At 44.1% G+C, this 18304-nt stretch overlaps 1 protein-coding gene across 6 annotated transcripts; it reads right to left on the bottom strand.

Moving 5' to 3' along the window:
• Positions 1-820: 820 nt before the first annotated feature.
• msi1b (musashi RNA binding protein 1b) lies at positions 821-18304 on the bottom strand. 6 transcript variants are annotated; one of them, XM_020093830.2, is made up of 15 exons: positions 18093-18300; positions 17791-17831; positions 17215-17296; positions 16959-17043; positions 10277-10318; positions 8690-8782; positions 5569-5617; positions 5006-5088; positions 4799-4916; positions 3619-3699; positions 2792-2848; positions 2372-2434; positions 1344-1477; positions 1102-1151; positions 821-992 (listed from the first exon to the last, which is right to left on the bottom strand). In XM_020093830.2, exons 1-14 carry the CDS (start codon positions 18149-18151, stop codon positions 1110-1112), a joined length of 1029 nt encoding a protein of 342 aa, XP_019949389.1. In that variant the 5' UTR covers positions 18152-18300; the 3' UTR covers positions 821-992; positions 1102-1109. The 6 variants fall into 6 exon arrangements, with proteins under 6 accessions (XP_019949389.1, XP_019949388.1, XP_019949386.1 ...); XM_020093829.2 differs by having other exon boundaries at positions 1106-1151; positions 1344-1498; positions 18093-18295; XM_020093827.2 differs by having other exon boundaries at positions 1344-1498; positions 18093-18293.

An 18304-nucleotide genomic window follows, 5' to 3' on the forward strand; every position in this document is an offset into this window, starting at 1 on the left:
ATTGAAAAAATCACAGTTAAAACAACAGCATGACAAAGTAAGAAAGTAGCATGTTTTTTTTTCTTGTTAACTCTCCTGATTGAGGACTGTTGTTCCAGACTCAGCGTCTCTCCTCTGCTGCACGTAAAGTGTTTCAACTCTGATGCAGCACTAACACACTCTAGTGAGACGTCCTCCATAGAAGCCTGGAGAGAGATGCACTGAACGGCTGGTCTGGTGACAGGCAAACTGAAATGTTCTCGACCCCCATGTGAAAATATGATACGTAACAGTCAAGCTTTCCAACACCTTTCTCCAAAGCCTCCCCCACACAATTAGCTGAACCCCCACCCTCCACTCTCTAAGCCCCCCAAAAACCATATTTACAATATTTTACAAAATTGTACAGCTCATGTTGGCATATTATGCAACAGGGACTAATGACCTTTGTCTGACCATTATTAGTAGTACAAGTCTTTGTTAGAAACCTACCAAGATATACACTTTATGACACATTGTCAGGAAATAGTATTAATCACAAATGTTCTGTTAAAATTCAGTATGAACTAGTATAGACAACTAGACAAATATACAGGTTTTTTTTCCTCAGTACAAATTACAGCTCTTGACCTTCAAATGGGATTCACCCGGAGCTTGAACTCCTCTTATCTCAGAGGCCAAAGTTCAAATAATCCAATAAAATACAACCAAAACAGATAAAGAAACACAGCCATCAAAAAAAAAAACAGCAAGGTAAAACATAACAACAGAAAAAACACTAAAAATTCAGCATCTGCATGTGTCGCTATTACAAATAGTGATAAACGCTCCTTTTATGAAGTTTCTCTTCTTTCGTTTCGTCAGGAGGTGGAGTTAAGTGAAGCGTCAGTAGGGTCGGCTGGGGGGGGTCGGTGGTGGTGGTCGAAGGTCGAGCCGCCCCAGCCGCAGAGGTGGACCGGACAGAGACAGGCCAGATCAGCTCCGAAACTCCTTTCAGCTCTCAGTCTACAGCTCTGCAGTGACACGAAAGCCACGTGTGTTACTCACAGGTCAGTTGATGAAATAATGTGTTTTAAACAAAACGTTTCAAACAAAGACCTGTTCAACAAGACAAAGACTGACCTACACTCTTAGTGATATCCGTTAGTGAAGGCTGTGGCAATCAAAGGGCCCTGTGGGAGCAAGAATAGAAAAGTTCAAGGGTCACTTCTTTGTTAGAAGAATCCTGACAATGAATTGTACCATTTCGAAGTTGTTAATCAGTGCTGCTGTGTTTTTGTTTGAATGAAAACCACAGTTCCTGAGTAACAGCTAAGACACTGTTAAGAACCAGAAGTACAGAACTATAAAGAACAATAACTTACCCCCAAACTATGGCTGAATCCAGTGCTCGGGGCGGGGCTGGCAGCGCTGAGGTAACTGCTGACTGCTGACTCCTGACTGGCTGTCCCATACAGGTCTGCCATCGGCCCAGGGCTGCTCGTACTTAAAAATCCAGCTGAGCGAGACGGGGTAGAGCCTAAAAGTCAAAACAGATAGATTCTTGCTGTTTGAAACACTTACAGGCTAAAAGCCTAAATGAAATAGTGTTTTTTAATTGAGGTGGAGATAAGGGTCAGTGGAAGCTATCATCTACTCTGGAAATAAATGAGACTGTATATAAAGATAAACAACATATCTCCACTTCCTGGATTAATTAAACCAGAATATCACAGACACACGTGCAGCCATGTTGTACTGACAATGTCATTTAGCCAGAGTTTGCGTAGTTGTGATTGTGTAGCTGTGGTATTGAGATCCTATCCAATATACATGCTTGACCAATTACACTTTCTATTTTTATAACATCAAACTAAATTACCACTTGACATACATTCGTATAAAAACTACCCAAAAGTCAGAAACCATCTTTGGACAAATTTAATAGAGACGGCAGGGTTTATGAGCTGTACTGCAACCAGCCACAAGAGGGCAATCAAGAGATGTTTGGGCTTTACTTTTGGGCTCACTGTCATGTCGTCCATCTTTATATACATTCATGCAGTAGACTTGTCTTTTCTCATAAAGTTTTTTACTTAAGAGTAGTTTAGAGGGATATTTAGCAATCTGTTGCAAACAGTACAACTCTTCAAACATCTGTTCAGTATTATTAGTGGGGACTAGCATCATAGTGAAGATTGGCAAGGTGGTAGGCTGCTAAATTAGAACTTGTTCATCTGTAAAATCTGAATCTATATAAGCAGTTAAGAAAAATAAGAAGAATTAGTGTTGGTAATTTTTTTGTTTCATGTGAAATTAGTCACCAATACTGCAGATGTTCAGATGTAAGAAATAATCCTGTCAAAGTCTAAAAAAACCAACATTTCTTATTTTCTTTTTTTCATTTACATACCTCTGACGACTGCTGCTGCTGCCGCTGCTGCTGCCATTGGTCCATACGCTGTGAGAGGAATGGCTGAAAAGAAAAAGTAAAACCCAAGTTCAACACCTTTTTATGTGTAGGCGCATAATAGCCAACTAAGAACACATAATTACATGTCTCCTTCCAGTGACTTTAGAAAGTGCTGGAGTTCTCTATAATCTATGTTGTAATTTTCTCAGAAATGCTGAAGTATAAGCCGCTTAGTGGAGGAAGACTTTCAACGAAACCTTCCTCTTTACTGTTAGCAATCCTGCCTTCAGTTTCGAGAACAAGGAGGACTGACAAACACAAACATGCAAACCAAAGCGTGACCCGGTGTCGATGCTAGCGTGACACGTAGCAGACGTGACAACATGCTGCTTGTAAAGTCCAGAGGAGGGACTGACTGACCTGTGAGCTCAGGGGGATGGGGTGAAGTCAGAAGGGGAGTCCTCTCTAAGTGGAACTCTAAAACAGAAACATCAGAGTGCTGTTGAGACAAACACCATCACTGCCGGCAAGGAGAGAACACACACACACCGACACACACACACACAGGCAGGGAAGCACACAGGGTTTGAGGAATGCAAACAGGAATTAAAGGACAGAAGGATTTTTTTTAAAGCAAAAAAAGTGGAGTTATAAATGATACACAACATATATATACATATATAGCAAGTGTCATATAAAACAAATAACTTCAACTCAGAGGAGTACATTGATTTCCCTTAATTATTCATTGGTGGACATCAAATATCGGAATGAACTCCCAGATCACACACACACGCGGACGCACACACATCTCAGTGCAAATTCCGCTCCCTGATATTTACAAGCAGCCATTTACACTCACAGTGTTTCATGTGCTTCTATGGAAACATGTTTGTATTTGTGACAGTTATCTACTGTCAGTTCAATACAAATCTACAACTAGAGCTACATTCATTCCATTCAACCACAGATTTATCTGCTGCTCATACATCATTACTCACAGGAAAATGTTTTTGACACACAGAACAAAACTAGAAAACTTTAGATGACAGGTTCTTCATTCTGTGCAATTGCTAAATGCAGTTAATGTTAGTGTGTACGGTGACCACAGAGTCAAACTCACCCAGCATGTGCATCTGCACTACACTTGCACTTGCTAACTAAATGTAGCTGTGTGTTTAATTCTCAGTGAATGTGATAAAAATAACTTCAGAGTGTATGAGGAGCAGAAAATGTCCTGTGATTACCCGGGAACTGGTAGGTGTATCCAGGAGTGATGCCAGCGTAGCTCCGGCTGGTGTAGGTGGCCGTCTGGAAGCCGGGATAACCTGCAGGAAAAAACTCATCATCAACGTATGGATAAGAGAAGAAATAGGAAATAAACTGGGTGCTTATTTAGTGTGTGATAAAAAAAAGTTGTCATTGTGGTATTGTGTGCACGTGCTTGTGGTCGTGCTGCCCCCTAGGTGTGACGCCTGGTATGCTGTGTGACGTGCAGATGGATGATATTCTACACCTCTGGTCTGGGTTTCTTCACTATGACTAAGCAGCTTAGTGTCATTGTCTTGGGTTTCACTCTCAGCGGTACACATTACACCGAGATTTTCATTGTGCACAAACTGCCAACTGGAGAACTGACTTCAGAACAACATCCACATGGATACAACATGTTACCTTTGACCAAAAGTTACCACAGCTAATCTATTATTATTATTTTACTTTTTTCTTTTGAATACATGGTGGCGATTCCATCTTAAACTACACTGTCTGTTCAAATGAAACGCTGGAGAAGAAGGTGTAGTTCTCAGACTGAACTGTAGGTGGTGGCATTGGTGTTAAATTCAGATCCCCAAACAGGTCCTGAACTTGTTTGAATACATAAGAAATCTGTTAATGAGTGGACCTGATCCTACTGTAGTGATCGTAATCTTCAAGGAAATAAAAAGAGCGAAACTGTACATTTGATTGTACAAGAGGAGCAGAAACTTGTACAGTGAGATCAAGGAACTAAAAAGGCCTGTACTACAAAGTGAGGGTATGAAGGTCGAGTTGTTGTATTATGGGAAATGTAGGATTCAGCATATATAGCACATATTTTAATAATGTATCTATCCTTGTATCTCTACATATAAAATAAAAAAATGAGGCACATTTGGGGGGCTGATGTCTAAGATTTGGGTCATGGTGGATGTTTGTGCTCAGTCTTTCTTCATGCACTTTTTCTGTAACTTCTAAAGTCTAAGCTCTAGTAAATCGAGGCTGCACGTTGGAGTGTTACAAGCTGACACGACCCAGCTGCGTGGTCAGTTCACTCCACATGAGGCATCATGTGACCTTTAAGCCAACGGGGGCCTTGATGCAGGGATAGTCATTGTTAGGCTCAGGTGTAAGACTACATCCTTCCTGTCCTGATCGATACTAACTTACCCAGCATACCAATGCCCAGCATGAAGGCATCCATCCCATAGGGCATCACGCGAGAGCGCCCCCTGGCCGAGCCCGTGGGGGACATCACCTCCTTGGGCTGAGCTTTCTTACACTCCACCTGTTTCCAGACAAACAACAAATCAGCACGGCGAGTTCGGTAATAAAACAATGATGTCAGAACGTTGTCGGACACAAGGAGCTGCTCACCATTTTGTTGTTAATCTCGTGGAAGTGGATCTCGCAGACTTTCTCCACCACATCCTCGTTCTCAAACGTCACAAAGCCGAACCCTGGTGAGGACGAGGACATTTTGAGAGTAGAAAAAAAGAAATTTCACACAGTTTGATGGACTTCAGCAGTGGGCCTCTCGGCACAGCTAATAGTCCCCAGTAATCAGCACTGTAATAGCCGCTTAACACATTTGCCCCCCCCCACCCTTCAATGTTGCTATTCTGCACTCATCCTTTCTTCCCTCCATTCCTGGCCAGAAGGCCTGGACAAAGCTGGTAGGCTGTCATAATCGATCAGTCCTAGGGTGGGGAGGAGGTGCTTAAGGAGGCTTTATCCTGATCCCGATTAACGGACTGGCTAATTAGACTAGCCCCGTTCGTCTCCTCCTGCTCAGCCCACAGGAAGGAGGAGGCCCTGGGGGGGGAATCAATAGACACCCAGGAAGGATCGGAGGAAGAGTAGTAAACTGACGAGGACAAGGAGAGGAAAAGTAGAGGTCTAGTGCATGGATGGACAGAGTGATGGTTTGTCCGTCTCACCTCTGTGTCTGTTGGTGGTCTTGTCGAACATGAGCATAGCATCGTCGACCTGGGGGGGAGACAAACAACACAGTTTATTAACGCAGCGCTCTCTCTCTCTCTCTTGCCACGCAGCATATTGCCTGACCTCAGCCCTTCTCAAGTTCTGCAGGGAGGCTCAGCAACAGATGGACAGAGAGGAGGGGGAAGAGGGAGCAAGGGAGGGAGGGAGGGGACTGGGGACAAGCGACAGGTTACAAAGAGGAGGCCGAGGGAGCAATGAGAGGGAAATATGGAGAAACATTGTACATGGCAAACAGAATTAACGGGTGGCACGAAAAGTTGGAAGTTGTGTCTGCTGCTAAACTGCCCCAGTCACAATCCTTCTCACAGAGATCACATAATCCGCCCCCTTTCTCCCCTCCAAAGTTTGACATTCCCATGGCAACTGTACAAAAAGCCTTTATAAAAGAGCTCTAGCCAACATCAAATATGCTTTATGAATAGTGGGAGAGTGCCAGTGAGACAAAGAGAGGGCCGCAAACACACACACACACACACACACACATACACACACACACACACAAAGAAATCTGCCGGTCACAAGCAGAAAGGTGAATCCTGTGGGCAGGAGGGGACTTGATGAGAGGGCAGAGCTGATAGCGAGAGGAATAGCGACAGGTGGAGATATGGTGAAATAGAGCACACAGAGTTCTGTAAGAGTGAGGAGGAAAGAAAAAGAAAGGAGAAGATTGGGTCAAAGTGGAAAGGGAGGAGAAATAAGAGACAAAGGGAGAGGGAAGAGGGAGAACAAAGAGGCCTGGAGGCTTTGTTTGTTGGCACAGTCGGCCATGATTCCTCCTCCTCCTCTCCCTTTGACCTCTCCCTCCAGCCCGGCCTCCCTTTATAGAGCAAAGACACAGGTGTCTATTCTACACACACACACAGACACCCACACACACACACACACACACACACACACACACACACAGAGAGGGAGAGAGTTTCTTATGTCAAAGTTGACCTACTCTCTCCCCCACCTCCCCCTCTCTCGCCACAAGCTCACATGTTTATACTCTGCACAGTGGTCCAAATAAACATTTGGTAAATGAATCTGTGCTCGGTCTATAATAAGTTTACTGGATATGGTCCACTAAATAATTTGTCATAGTCACATTGTCTCACTCTGTGTGTGTGTGTGTGTGTGTGTGTGTGTGTGTGTGTGTGTGTGGACCCCTAAGGGCAGTTTGCCTACAGAAAGGTCAAAGGTGAGTGAGGAGTGTCAGTGTGAAAGGGGACCTGTTACTCTGATGCCTCTCAAGCCGTTGCCTGACATTTGCCTGACGTCTGCAACACGTTTAACTCAGTGTCTCTGCAAAATCAGGACAGCTACGATACAAATCTGAGCAGACACAGGTTTAACAAGGCAAATACATAAAACTTATACATCCCAACTTAAAGTGAGGCTGCTCAGTCATCCCGGAGGAAGACGCGACCAAAACATAAAACGCTGAAAATGGAGTTAATCGCACATCATTGCTCGATATTTCAAACACTGGGCATTTGTAATGGCGCACTGCCGGACAATATTCCTCTCTTATCCTTTTTTCCCCACCTCTCATCTTCCCTGTTATCCCCTGCCCATCCCTCTCCGCTCTCCTTTGTCCTCACCAGGACGGGACACAAAAGGTCCAGTGAGGCAGTCTAATCAGGAACTTCCATGGATGGCTGGAGCCTACATTTCACCGTCCATCCCTCGATATCTCTCTCGGCAAAAATTCATCTAGACGTTATGATTGAGGAGGGAGCACGAGAAACTCGAGGCCAAACCTTTGGCACTGAAAATAAAGTGCCATGCGATTGTAAACGTAGCGGCTTAAAACAGAGTATTTTCCTGTGACTGACTTTGAAAAGTTTCAAGGGTTTTAAATGTCCATCTGATATTTTCTTGAAAAATGTTCTTGGGGGATTTTGTTTTGTCCAATTTTCTTTTGCAGAAGATGAACTAAAAGTCACATGACTCATAAAGTCACACACATCGCTGATTTTTCTGTACACGTCGAGGACTGTGAACAGTCCAGAAACTTCCAGTATGCAGATAACTTCTGAACAAACTAAAAAAATATTTGTCTAGCTTTGTGCAGAGGCATAATGGCCCTCGTAACCCCCCTTACACACACACACATCTTTGCCCCAGTTCCCTCTCTTACGCCTCTGCAAACCTCTCTCAATCAGGCCCTCCCGCCCTTGTCGGTGCCTTTGTCAGTCCGTCAGCTATTCTCTGCCGCACGTCTTTCACATCTCAGAATTTAAGAAACTTAGATAAAACTTTATGTAAAAAATGATTTAAAACAAACACAAGTTCATTAAGCTAATGATTTAAAAGTAAAGGAGGAAGTTACCAGCTTTTTAAGCATTAGTCAATTTATATTCATTTTTACTCAACTACAGAATTAACCCCCACCCAACTCACACACACACTCATGCTAACACCCCCGAACACCACCTCATCCCTCCTCCTTCAGAACAAAACCCCCTTACCCACAGAATTACTTGGGGACAATGGGCAAGTCGGGTCACCACGGTAACGGGCCAGGAGGGGGTTGTGGGTAGGAGCAGCTGTTACATCAGATTAATTCAGATTCTGATAATCCCTCCTCCTTCCTCGCCATCACCACACACTCACTACAAAACTTTTCGCCCCCCCCCCCCCCCCCCCCTCCCTCTCTCGCCCTCCTCCCCCTGCTCCCTCTCCCAGTCCCCCTAACTTCGCCTGCTGCTCTCAGAGCCTCTCAGCCTCGTTATTTTTTTCCTTTCCTACCCTCTTCAAGCCTTTTTCTCTCCATCCTTTCTCGCCCTCCTCCTCCTCCTCCCTGCAGCAGTAACTCCTTCACTTCCAAGCAGCCGCTCGACTCCCAAGTGAAGTTTTTCTCCGAGAATTTGCGGTGAATCAGCCTCGGCAGAGCTGGTGAGATGCAATGCTCAGAGCTGCTGATTTCCTTCTGCGCTGACACCACCGAAATGTATGTGAATCTGTTAAAACAGAGGAGTCCCTATTTTTCGACTCCGACCTACCTTGCTGTTTCTTTCGGCCACAATCTGACACCACAGCAGCTTAAACGCTCCCATAGACAACACTCACCTTCCCGAACTGGTCAAAGTACTGCTTGACGTCCTCGATGGTCGTGTTCACTGACAGGCCTCCCACAAAGATCTTCTTGGTTCGAGTCACCAGCTGTAAGAGAGGGAACGGCACAGATGAACAAATAACTCTCCCCTCTAACTCTAAAGCACACTGTTCAAATCAAAATAAATCCATTTAGGAATCAGTTTACAGATGTAACTTATATTTGTCCAGAAAGCTTGTTTAGATGTTACAATAATTACAAGCACTTGTAGTTCACTGTACTACCTCAGTACTTTGAATTAAAACAGTTGTATTATTATTATTATTATTATTATTATAAGTATTATTAGTCTCAAATGCATGCTAATTTAATGTTACTTTACTGCTGCTTCAGCTGTTACTACACTCAAATTATTTTGAGTGGCAGGTTCAAAGTACAAAATTAATTTTCACACTGTCCCAAGTATAATGGTTGTTTAAAGGTAATTTACATTGGATGTTAGTACTACAACTAATGATTATTTTCATCATTGATTATTTGCAAATATTTTTTTCAATTCATTGAGCTGTCACTGTGTCAACAATATTATTATCACTGTGCCTTTGAGCAAACAGACATTTAATTATGTTCGATGCACTTCATCAAAATTATATATATTATATTTTATTTATGATAGGGATTCACAGGGACCATTAATAAAGGCCCACAGAAGACTGGCAGCGCCTCAACCTGACACCCGTTGTTTCTTCTAAACATTAGCCTCAGTGTTTGTTCTCTGCAGTCTGCTGAACAAGAACAATAAAGTATTTGAAGAAAAAAGTAGTTTGCTCCGTCACATGAAGTGGAAGACAGCATTTAACAGAACAGGGTTTAGTCCGTGCTGCTGTAAGTCTGTCAGCATTAAGTCAGTCAGCAGAGAACACTTTCATTTAGCAATGAGGACAGAAACAGGTGGATTTAAACGTGTGCCAAAGTTACATTATAATACATTTACACTATGAAACAAATTATTTACTAATGTTACTAGTATGTTATAGTAGAAGCTATGAATTAACACACGTTTTTTTCACATGGATTCGTTACTTGAGTTGTTTTCAGACATGATTGTCCACAGAATCGGGTTCAGACTTTCTCTGGCGTTTGCATTTCAAACATGAAGAACGCAGCAGGATATTCTCAGCTCAGATGCATTCACAAGAGCACAGAAATCCCTAAACCAATGCACAAAACCTATGACACGGCCATTTCAGCAGATCTGTTGTATCAAAGTAAATGTTGTTATATGTTTTTTTCTCCTCGTACCAGTGTTTATTTGTGCTGCTGGCCTCACACAGCCAGGTTTCCCAACCAGTTGTTGTGAATAGAGAAGACGAGCTGCTTCAGATCAGGACAGAGCGTACTTGAAACACAATCCAGACATTCAGGTGGGTTTAACAATACTTGTGTGTTTCTAAATTTGTGAAACGTTTTTGTTTGCACACAATCGCACAGCGGCCCGGTGATGTCAGCGCCGCTCATGTTCATCAGATTACGAGGCATTAGCCTAACCCGCTGCAAAACAAGGCGCACACAACTTAACCTGAGGAGACAGATCCACTCACCTTGGGCTGGGCTCTGCGAGGGAACGCAACCTTCGGATCGATCTGCAGGAGAGGATACAGAGAGGGAGACGACTGGTTAGTGTTGTGTCATGACGCAGACGCATCAGCAACCTTTCCTCTGTGTGCTCTGACATCACACCTTCATCTCTCATGATGACTCATCAATGAGGGTGTAATATATCCATGTCATCCTCCTGTTGGCCTAGTGCAACATTAACACCAGTCCTGAATCACAGCAGCAATGTCAAAGACACCTGGTTTTTAAGGCTCATCATACCCACACTTCCCTGTGCCGATAAACAGAAACAGACACCGCTTATATTTGGGAAAGAAAAATCGAGATGAAGTTGACATCCAAGGTAGTGAGTGTGTTGTCAAATAAATCAATACATTTTGAGGTGAAAAGATGGTGAGGTTTTGTCATTATCACCTGCTTCAGACAACTGATCGAACACCTACATCCAGGTCTGAACACACGACTGCTGAATGAATGTGTGTGTGTGTCAGTTATACCAGTGTGGGTGAACAGTGATGTAGCAGTAGATGATGTCATTAAGGCTGCTTATCAAAGCACCAAGGAGGTTTTCACCCCTGAGGATTTGTTTGTTGGTTTGTAAACAAGATTAAGCAAAAACTACTGGACGGATTACCATGAAACCTGGTGGGAAGATGCAGTATTAGTCAGGGAAAAACTCATTACATTTTAGTGCAGATAAAGATCAGGAGCAGAAGTTCCTTTCATGTTCTTTGAGATTGCAGGAAAGGGCGTTATTTTGATATTTTCTTGATTTTCCAGAGAATAATTCATGGATCTTGAAACAAATCAGGCATATTTAGGAGACTGATATTTATGAGCGTGTGCAGATCCAGTGGATCTAGTGAATTTAAATGTGGTTTCATAAGGGGACTGTTGGGCCTTGGTGGAGGCATGCGTTCTACTGATTGCCACCCTAGAGAGCATTATTTAAAAGATTATACCTAGCTCCGACGATCGCTTTTTAAAAGTTTACCTCAGAATTTATATGACCATATATGGAACCAGCTAATCATCCTTTTAATCACCAAATCATCTCATCTCTTCAGCTTCATTTTTTTAATTATTTCCTCAGTTGACTCATCTATCGTGAGGCTATAAAACTGCTCTATTTGGTTTGACAAAGGAAGCACTAACTGTTAATGCTTCTCTTATTCGACCACCAGAGCAAAATTCAAAGGTACATGATGACACTCTGACTCTCATATTTGAGAAGCTGAAACCTGTGAATGTTGCTCAGTGTTGTTTGATTTTTCAATAGATTATCCAATTTCTGTTGATTCATTTGAAAAATATTATAATAATAATGATAATTCAGCAGTAATTAGAATAAAGAAAAGGAGGAACATTTTGTGTGTGTTGCTCTACAACACGAGTCAGGTTATTGTCAATGTGTGTGTTTCTGCATTTATGATCTACGTGAATGCGTGTTTGTATTATTAATCCATTTTTTTGGAGCATTCTCGCATGGGATTATATTCCAGTGTCTGAGGTAGAGTACTTAAACATGTAAGTCTGTGTGTGTGTGTGTGTGTGTGTGTGTGTGTGTGTGTGTGTGTGTGTGTGTGTGTGTGTGGGCGCAGGTGGAATGCCTGGGAATGTCCAGTGAACCCCTGCCTCTCTCGTCACTGCCATGTGACATGTGTACTCCTGGAATCTCACACCGGCACTACAATCACAAACACACCTCATCTCGGCGCGGAGAGTCCGAGAGCGAGGACGAGCGTGTCAGACAGAGAGTGAGAGAGAGGGACGAGGAGGTAAGACGGTGGGGGGGGGGGGGGGGGGAGCAGGACGGGGGAGGAGAGGGAGCTGTCAATCACACCCACACTGACGGCAGATCCACCCAATTTTGTTTGTTTGTGTTTGTTTGTTTTTGCCTCCCTCAGCTTTTGGACGGAAGTGATGACAACAACGGGGACCGCTCGTCTTCCCGTGCACGCCCTCAGGCAACCTGGGTCGTCCCCTGCCCTGCAGTTCCTCACATATACATCCTGGACAGGCTTTGAAAAGGACACAACTTTACCTTTTCTTTTGCAGTATAAATCTTCTGATATCAATCTTATCACTACAGCTATCAAAAAACAAATAGAATCGACACATAAGTGGCTGGGCCCACTGAATGTCACCAAGGTTAAGATTGGAGAGAGAACCACATCATGCCATAAGAATGCAATCATAGACAGGCTGTAAAACTGGAATTTGAGACCTCTATATTAGTCTATACTGATCTAATAGAGCTAGAGAACAACTAGACTACTCCACACTGTACTGCTGTTACACTAACAGATGGTGAGACAGTACAGCGCTAAGATTAGTCCGCAACCATGAGACGGTAGAGTTGAACTACAGTAAAGAGCTAGAGCCTCTATGGTAAACCACATGCGTTTACCAGAGTAAAGGGTAACAGTGTTGATTCTAACAAGAGGCGACATCACCGCAATGTTTCACTTTTTTTCCTCTTTAATTTTTCTAGAGAGCAGAGTGAGAAGACTATAGGCTAACACTGGAGGATCAGATGCAGAGTCTACTGTTTAGTTTCTATAGTGGCTAGACTACTCTGATAGTCACCTCCGGTCACCAACCCTCCTGATGTCCAACACTCCTGTGCACATTCAAAAACAAACAAGACACACACACACAAACAAAATCAAACACATGGCAGCACACAGCACATTCGTTGGGGGGAGGAAACTGTGGACGTTAAACAGGTACATTTGCTGTAGAAAGGAAATCGCTTCGTTTCAAAAATGTTGATCATAGCAGTGTTGTATTTAAAGTGACCCCCATCTCCCAAAACCCTCACTGTCACTTGGATGTTGGTATTCACCTATAATCTCAGTGTGAGACGATGTACAGGCAGGATTTGTTTGTCAGCCAGTCGTGGTCCAATATCCAACTCACACTAGTGTTATGAGACAACTCCAACGCATGTACTGGGAATGATCTTTTATTTTTAAACAGTGAAGGAAACATTTTGTGTCGAGCAGTTATTACCTCTGCCACAGAGTTTTTTCCCGTTGGTTTATTTAGTTTTCTTTGAGGTTAGTTTGTCAGCAGGATTACACAAAATTTATTGAACAGATTTGCATGAAACCTGGTGGAAGGATGAACCATGTGCCAAGATGGTAGGGGATCTGGGAGTGCTTTCACTTTTTTAACAATAGCTGTGACTCAATTCAGGAGCTGCTTCCTTCAGGGACTGCATCATAGACCAAACTGCGTCACAGTTGTGCGACTAAATTGTCTCATTTCGAAGACTCCTCCAAAAAACGGCCGACAAATGACCCCCGAGAAACAAAGGCTCCGATGGGTGGATCCCTGCCAGCTGAACCTATCCACAGGATTCATTGCGTTTGCGTGACAAAGCGTTTTTTCAAAGAGGTTATGGTGCTGGCGAGCGACGTGAAGTCAGATACTCTAGATTCCCGCTTCAACTCAACTGAACAGCTCACAGAACTAAAACCAAGGGTCATTAAAAACACTTATTTATTGAAATCCTTTTCACGGCCTGATAGCTATCAAAAAATAAAGTGTTTTTTTTGCACCTGTCGCGCGTTAGAAGCCAGGCAGAGATAGACCGCAGAAACTGTGCAGCGCTTCACTCAGACATTTGCATTCACACATGCACGTCCTCCGGAGAAGAAACGGAGGAACTGCAGAGTTCAGTGCATGTCTGAAAGCAGCTTAACTGACCTGCCTGCCTGCATGCACCCTGTCTGTGCTCTAACTACACAGGACTGACGCTTTCAGCCGCAGAGACATAAACCACTTCGACAGTCAGACGTTAGCATGCGAGTCAGGCAGTGTGGGTTCATGTTCTTTAGGGGTGTAGCGTTGACGACATGGGAGGGTGGGACGCATTGGTTGCTAGGTTTTCCAGGATTACCAACCCTATCTTTAAAAAGACTTTAGGGCCGTGGCGAAGGTCTAAATTGACTATTGAAACATAAAAATCTCTGTATTTCACCAATTCAGGGATTTTTCATGAGGGACAAGAAGTGGCAGCCATTTTGAGAATTCTTATTGAAGGTCTTGCTGAAATAAAAACCACATACCACACAAGTCATCACTCCAGAGTATTTTCATGTGTCATAAACTGTGTGGAGCGGGGATCTGTGACTTAAAGCAACACTTTATCATGTATAAAGTCACTTGAAGGTGCTGCTGTTTAAAAGAGTGGCCTGCCCTCTCTGCACTCACAGCAAGGTAACAGGGAAGAAGCTGAACGTAATTCAGAAAGAGGTTTACGAAATCAGGGCAATCCACTTTGACCAAACTACATCCCCGCCATGCAACAGTTGGCTGAGCGCGCTGCCCGTCACAGCCTGAGCTGGGAGCACACTTAACGCAGCGTGCCCATTGGGCCACACTCGCCATCCGAGGAACAACTCAAGCTTGTTGACTCCAATCCTATTAGTCAAGAGAGCCATACTAATCACAGATGGGGTTATCCTCCCCCCTTCCCTTACATCTTTCCACCCGGGAAATGGTTAACGAGGGCCCACACATTTATGCCTGATTGCAACTCGGCAAGGAGCAATGTGAATTTGTTGAAAAACTCTGCGCTGTGCACCTTGGAGCTGCAGTTGAATGGAAACTTTGTCCAACAAAGGTGCAGTTTGCATCAGGCGTCACTAACTTTACAGATAGCAGGAAACTGGCAGCGCACCCAGAGGGGCGACTAACACGGCGGCTGTCACATAAATCACAGCAAAAACCTGCCTCAGTACACTGGTCAGAACCAGGCTGCATCTGTCCTTCAACACAATAAGTACCAATAAATTCCTCCGCAGCACTGTATTTGCTCTTTAGCCTCTCGGCTGCGCAAAGCTCTGTTAATTCCAGAGCCGGAGCGGTTCAGTCGGTCACAGCATGGCACATTCTTTCTGTTGCCACTGGAGAACTTTTCTCTCCTCTCTCTAACAGGATAACCTGTCTGTGTGAGGGAGAGAGGGAGAGGGGGGCAGGGTGAGCGGTCTAAAAAGACCCACTCTACTCACCATCCAACCCCTGTGGATGATCGCTGAGCCCTCTCCACGCCAAACGCACACTCTCCAAGGCCGCCAAAAGACACAGCGACTGCCACGAGGCCACACAGAGTTAATGCAAGCACAAGTGGAGGGGAACAAACTCAAATTAAAAGGAGGGAGTCATCATCATCTGTGGAGTCTGCCATGTATAAAACTCAATAAGTTGCATATCAGAGGAGGTTGATGGGGGATTAGCTGTCAGCTCACACAAACACACACACACACACACACACACACTCTCCGTGTCTGCGTCTGTTTATGCTGTCTCCATCTCTAGTATCCAAGAAATGATTGTAAATGATGTGCATTGTTATCTCCCTCTTTTTTTCTTTTGTGACAGTTCCATTCTTCAACTGTGAAGGGTGGTGGTGTGGGGGGTGAGTCACTATGGAAACAAACCCCATGGCAAGTTAGTGGCGTCCAACCATGATAGCGCTACTTGTCATAGCTGTCGTGCCTGCAAGTGACACTATAGCAGTGAAGCGCTGGGGAAACCAAAAGAAAACCTCAAATCAATTTGACTTCTTCCTCAAACAACTTCCGTCATGGTAATTTTAATCAATTCAAATTTTCTAATTCCCTCACAACTTTCTACAGCGAGTAAGCCTGTTATATTTTTCCTTTCTTTCATTTTCTTTTCTTTCTGTATTTCCATCTTCAGTCTTCCAAAAGCTGAAGACGGTGCAACGCTAAGAGCACAAAGGGGAAAAAGAAGAAATAGCATCCCCTCATTTCAATACAGTGACTAACCCGCAGCCACCACCACTCCCACTGAGGAGAGAGGCGGGGGCAGTGGTCCCTATGGCGACCAACGGGCCACATTGTTCCCAGACCGGCCCACATTCATTACTGACACAAAAAGACACACACACACACACACACACACACACACACACACACACACACACACACACACACACACACACACACAGTTAATACATTTGAAGTTATAGTTCTTCACACAGGTGAGAGGGCGACACACTGACTTTCTCATCATTACGTTCTCGGTTATATTCTTCCCAGGATCAAGAGGAAGCAGTGAGGAGTTTGTTTGGAGCTGCGTTCACACCTTCATGGTTTCAGGTAGCATTTGCTTGCTCAACTGACAAACTTTAAGAGGTCAATTCAACCCCTTGGGCACAGAGAAACAAAAAACGCAGAATGAAAGTTTTGGTTCACTCTTTCTGGAGACCAAATCAAAGATTGGCAGTGAATGCAGCCCAGTCCGGTTCCCCCTTGTTTCTATGGAAATCGACACTGGGTGACATTTTCTTGCCTGTTTGGCTGGGGAGCAAAACGAGAGAGAGAGAGAGAGAGAGAGAGAGAGAGAGAGAGAGAGAGAGAGAGAGAGAGAGAGAGATAGAGAGAGAGAGAGATAGCTCAGGCTCCCATGTGTCTCTATATCGTGCAACATGCTCACGTCTGAGTTGCAGCAGTGGACTTGCACGGACATGGTGTTTGAGAGGAAAGCACCAGCCACTGGTGGAAGCTCCGGCAAAACGCACTAAAAATGTGGCAATGTTACACCTCTCCAGCGGATTATTGGAAAATCCACTAATCAAACACTGAGCAATGGGATTAGCTGGTGGTGGGGAAGTAAATACAGAGAACTCACTGTTTTGGAGTCCAACTCGTGCCTGGTCTGGGCCAAAACTTTATCCACGCCGGCCTGATCAACAAAGGTGACGAATCCGAACCCTCTGCAGACATCAGGGAGAGGAGGAGAGAGGGAGGGAGAAAAGGGGGGAGGAAGAGGAGTAAGGGGGGTATTAATGACACAGAAACTGATGTTGACATGTAATCATACGTTATGTGCAGAGAGGAATCACGGAGGTCAGATAAACTTTCAGCCAGCCGCGCAGCTCTCTCACCTCGAGCGCTTGGTAACCGGATCTCGCATCACCATACACTCCTTCACCTCCCCGTACTTGCAGAAGTACTCCTTCAGACCCTCTGGGGAAGAAAAACAAATAACAACGTAAGTACAAAAGAAGGTGGAAAAAAGACACGATAACTGATGAATGAAGAGGTGGGAAACAGATGACACGTTTCAGGTAAAAAAGTTTGGCTCCAGGGTCAAACTTTTGCTGAGATTTCTAAAGTAACAACACAAAAAATCATCAGGACTCAAAGAACACTTCCAATTACATGCTTTTTTGAATAGATCTCATCTTATTGCAGCTTTAATAATTTAAAATCCAACTTTCTTTTAATGACATTTACAGAATCACTCATTGACTCTATGGCAGGTCTGAATGGAGGCATTCATCCTGCAGCAGGTTTCATACGTAAAACTCAGAAAAACACAAAACAAATAAACAGATTCAGTGAAAGCAAAGAGAAATATGAAGAATTTCTTTTGGTTCCATCACATCCATGCCAGGTTTTTTTTTTAAGACATAGTGGTATTCTATGAGAGCAAGTGGTAGGAAAAAAAAAAGATTTACCTTGTGTTGTTTGCCAGCTCAGTCCACCTATGAACATTTTACTGTAGAGAGAGAAGGTCCATATTTACATATTCATTAAAGGAGCATTCCGGGAGTTTAATATTTGTATGGTTACACAGGAGAGACAAAGTTGTCAATGAGGGTTTTGAAAGTGTGAGTGTGTGATGAAGGCTCTCAGTGTGGAGGTGTGTGTGTGTGTGTGTGTGTGTGTGTGTGTGTGTGTGTCCTCAGCAGAATAACCACGTTTGTTCCTGCTGAGCTGCACAGAGAGAATTTCAGAAAATAAAAAGTTTTTTCGTTACCAGGGGTCGTGGGGGGAGTCCGTGGTGGACAGGCTGCTCTGGCTCCCTTCCGTCTCCATATCGTCTCCTCGCTCCGTGTGTGTGTGTGTGTGTGTGTGAGGGAGAGTGAGAGAGTGCAGTGTGTGTCCGGGCCGAGCAGTGCGGGAAAACAGGCGGAGAGAGGAGCTGGGCGGGTTTGGCCCGGGGTGACAGAGAGGGGAGCGGGGTGGATG

The sequence above is a fragment of the Paralichthys olivaceus genome, chromosome 4 (assembly GCF_024713975.1).
Source record: "Paralichthys olivaceus isolate ysfri-2021 chromosome 4, ASM2471397v2, whole genome shotgun sequence".
In the NCBI taxonomy this organism is placed as follows: domain Eukaryota; kingdom Metazoa; phylum Chordata; class Actinopteri; order Pleuronectiformes; family Paralichthyidae; genus Paralichthys; species Paralichthys olivaceus.

Bases quoted from the DNA above. Each gene is read 5' to 3' on its own strand.
- msi1b (XM_020093829.2), bottom strand. From the start codon at position 18,151: ATGGAGACGGAAGGGAGCCAGAGCAGCCTGTCCACCACGGACTCCCCC. The intron at 17,044-17,214 runs GTGAGAGAGCTG...TGATGTCTGCAG, and splicing joins CCGGTTACCAAGCGCTCGAG to AGGGTTCGGATTCGTCACCT. The intron at 10,319-16,958 runs GTGAGTTCTCTG...CCTCTCCTGCAG, and splicing joins ACGAGTTGGACTCCAAAACA to ATCGATCCGAAGGTTGCGTT.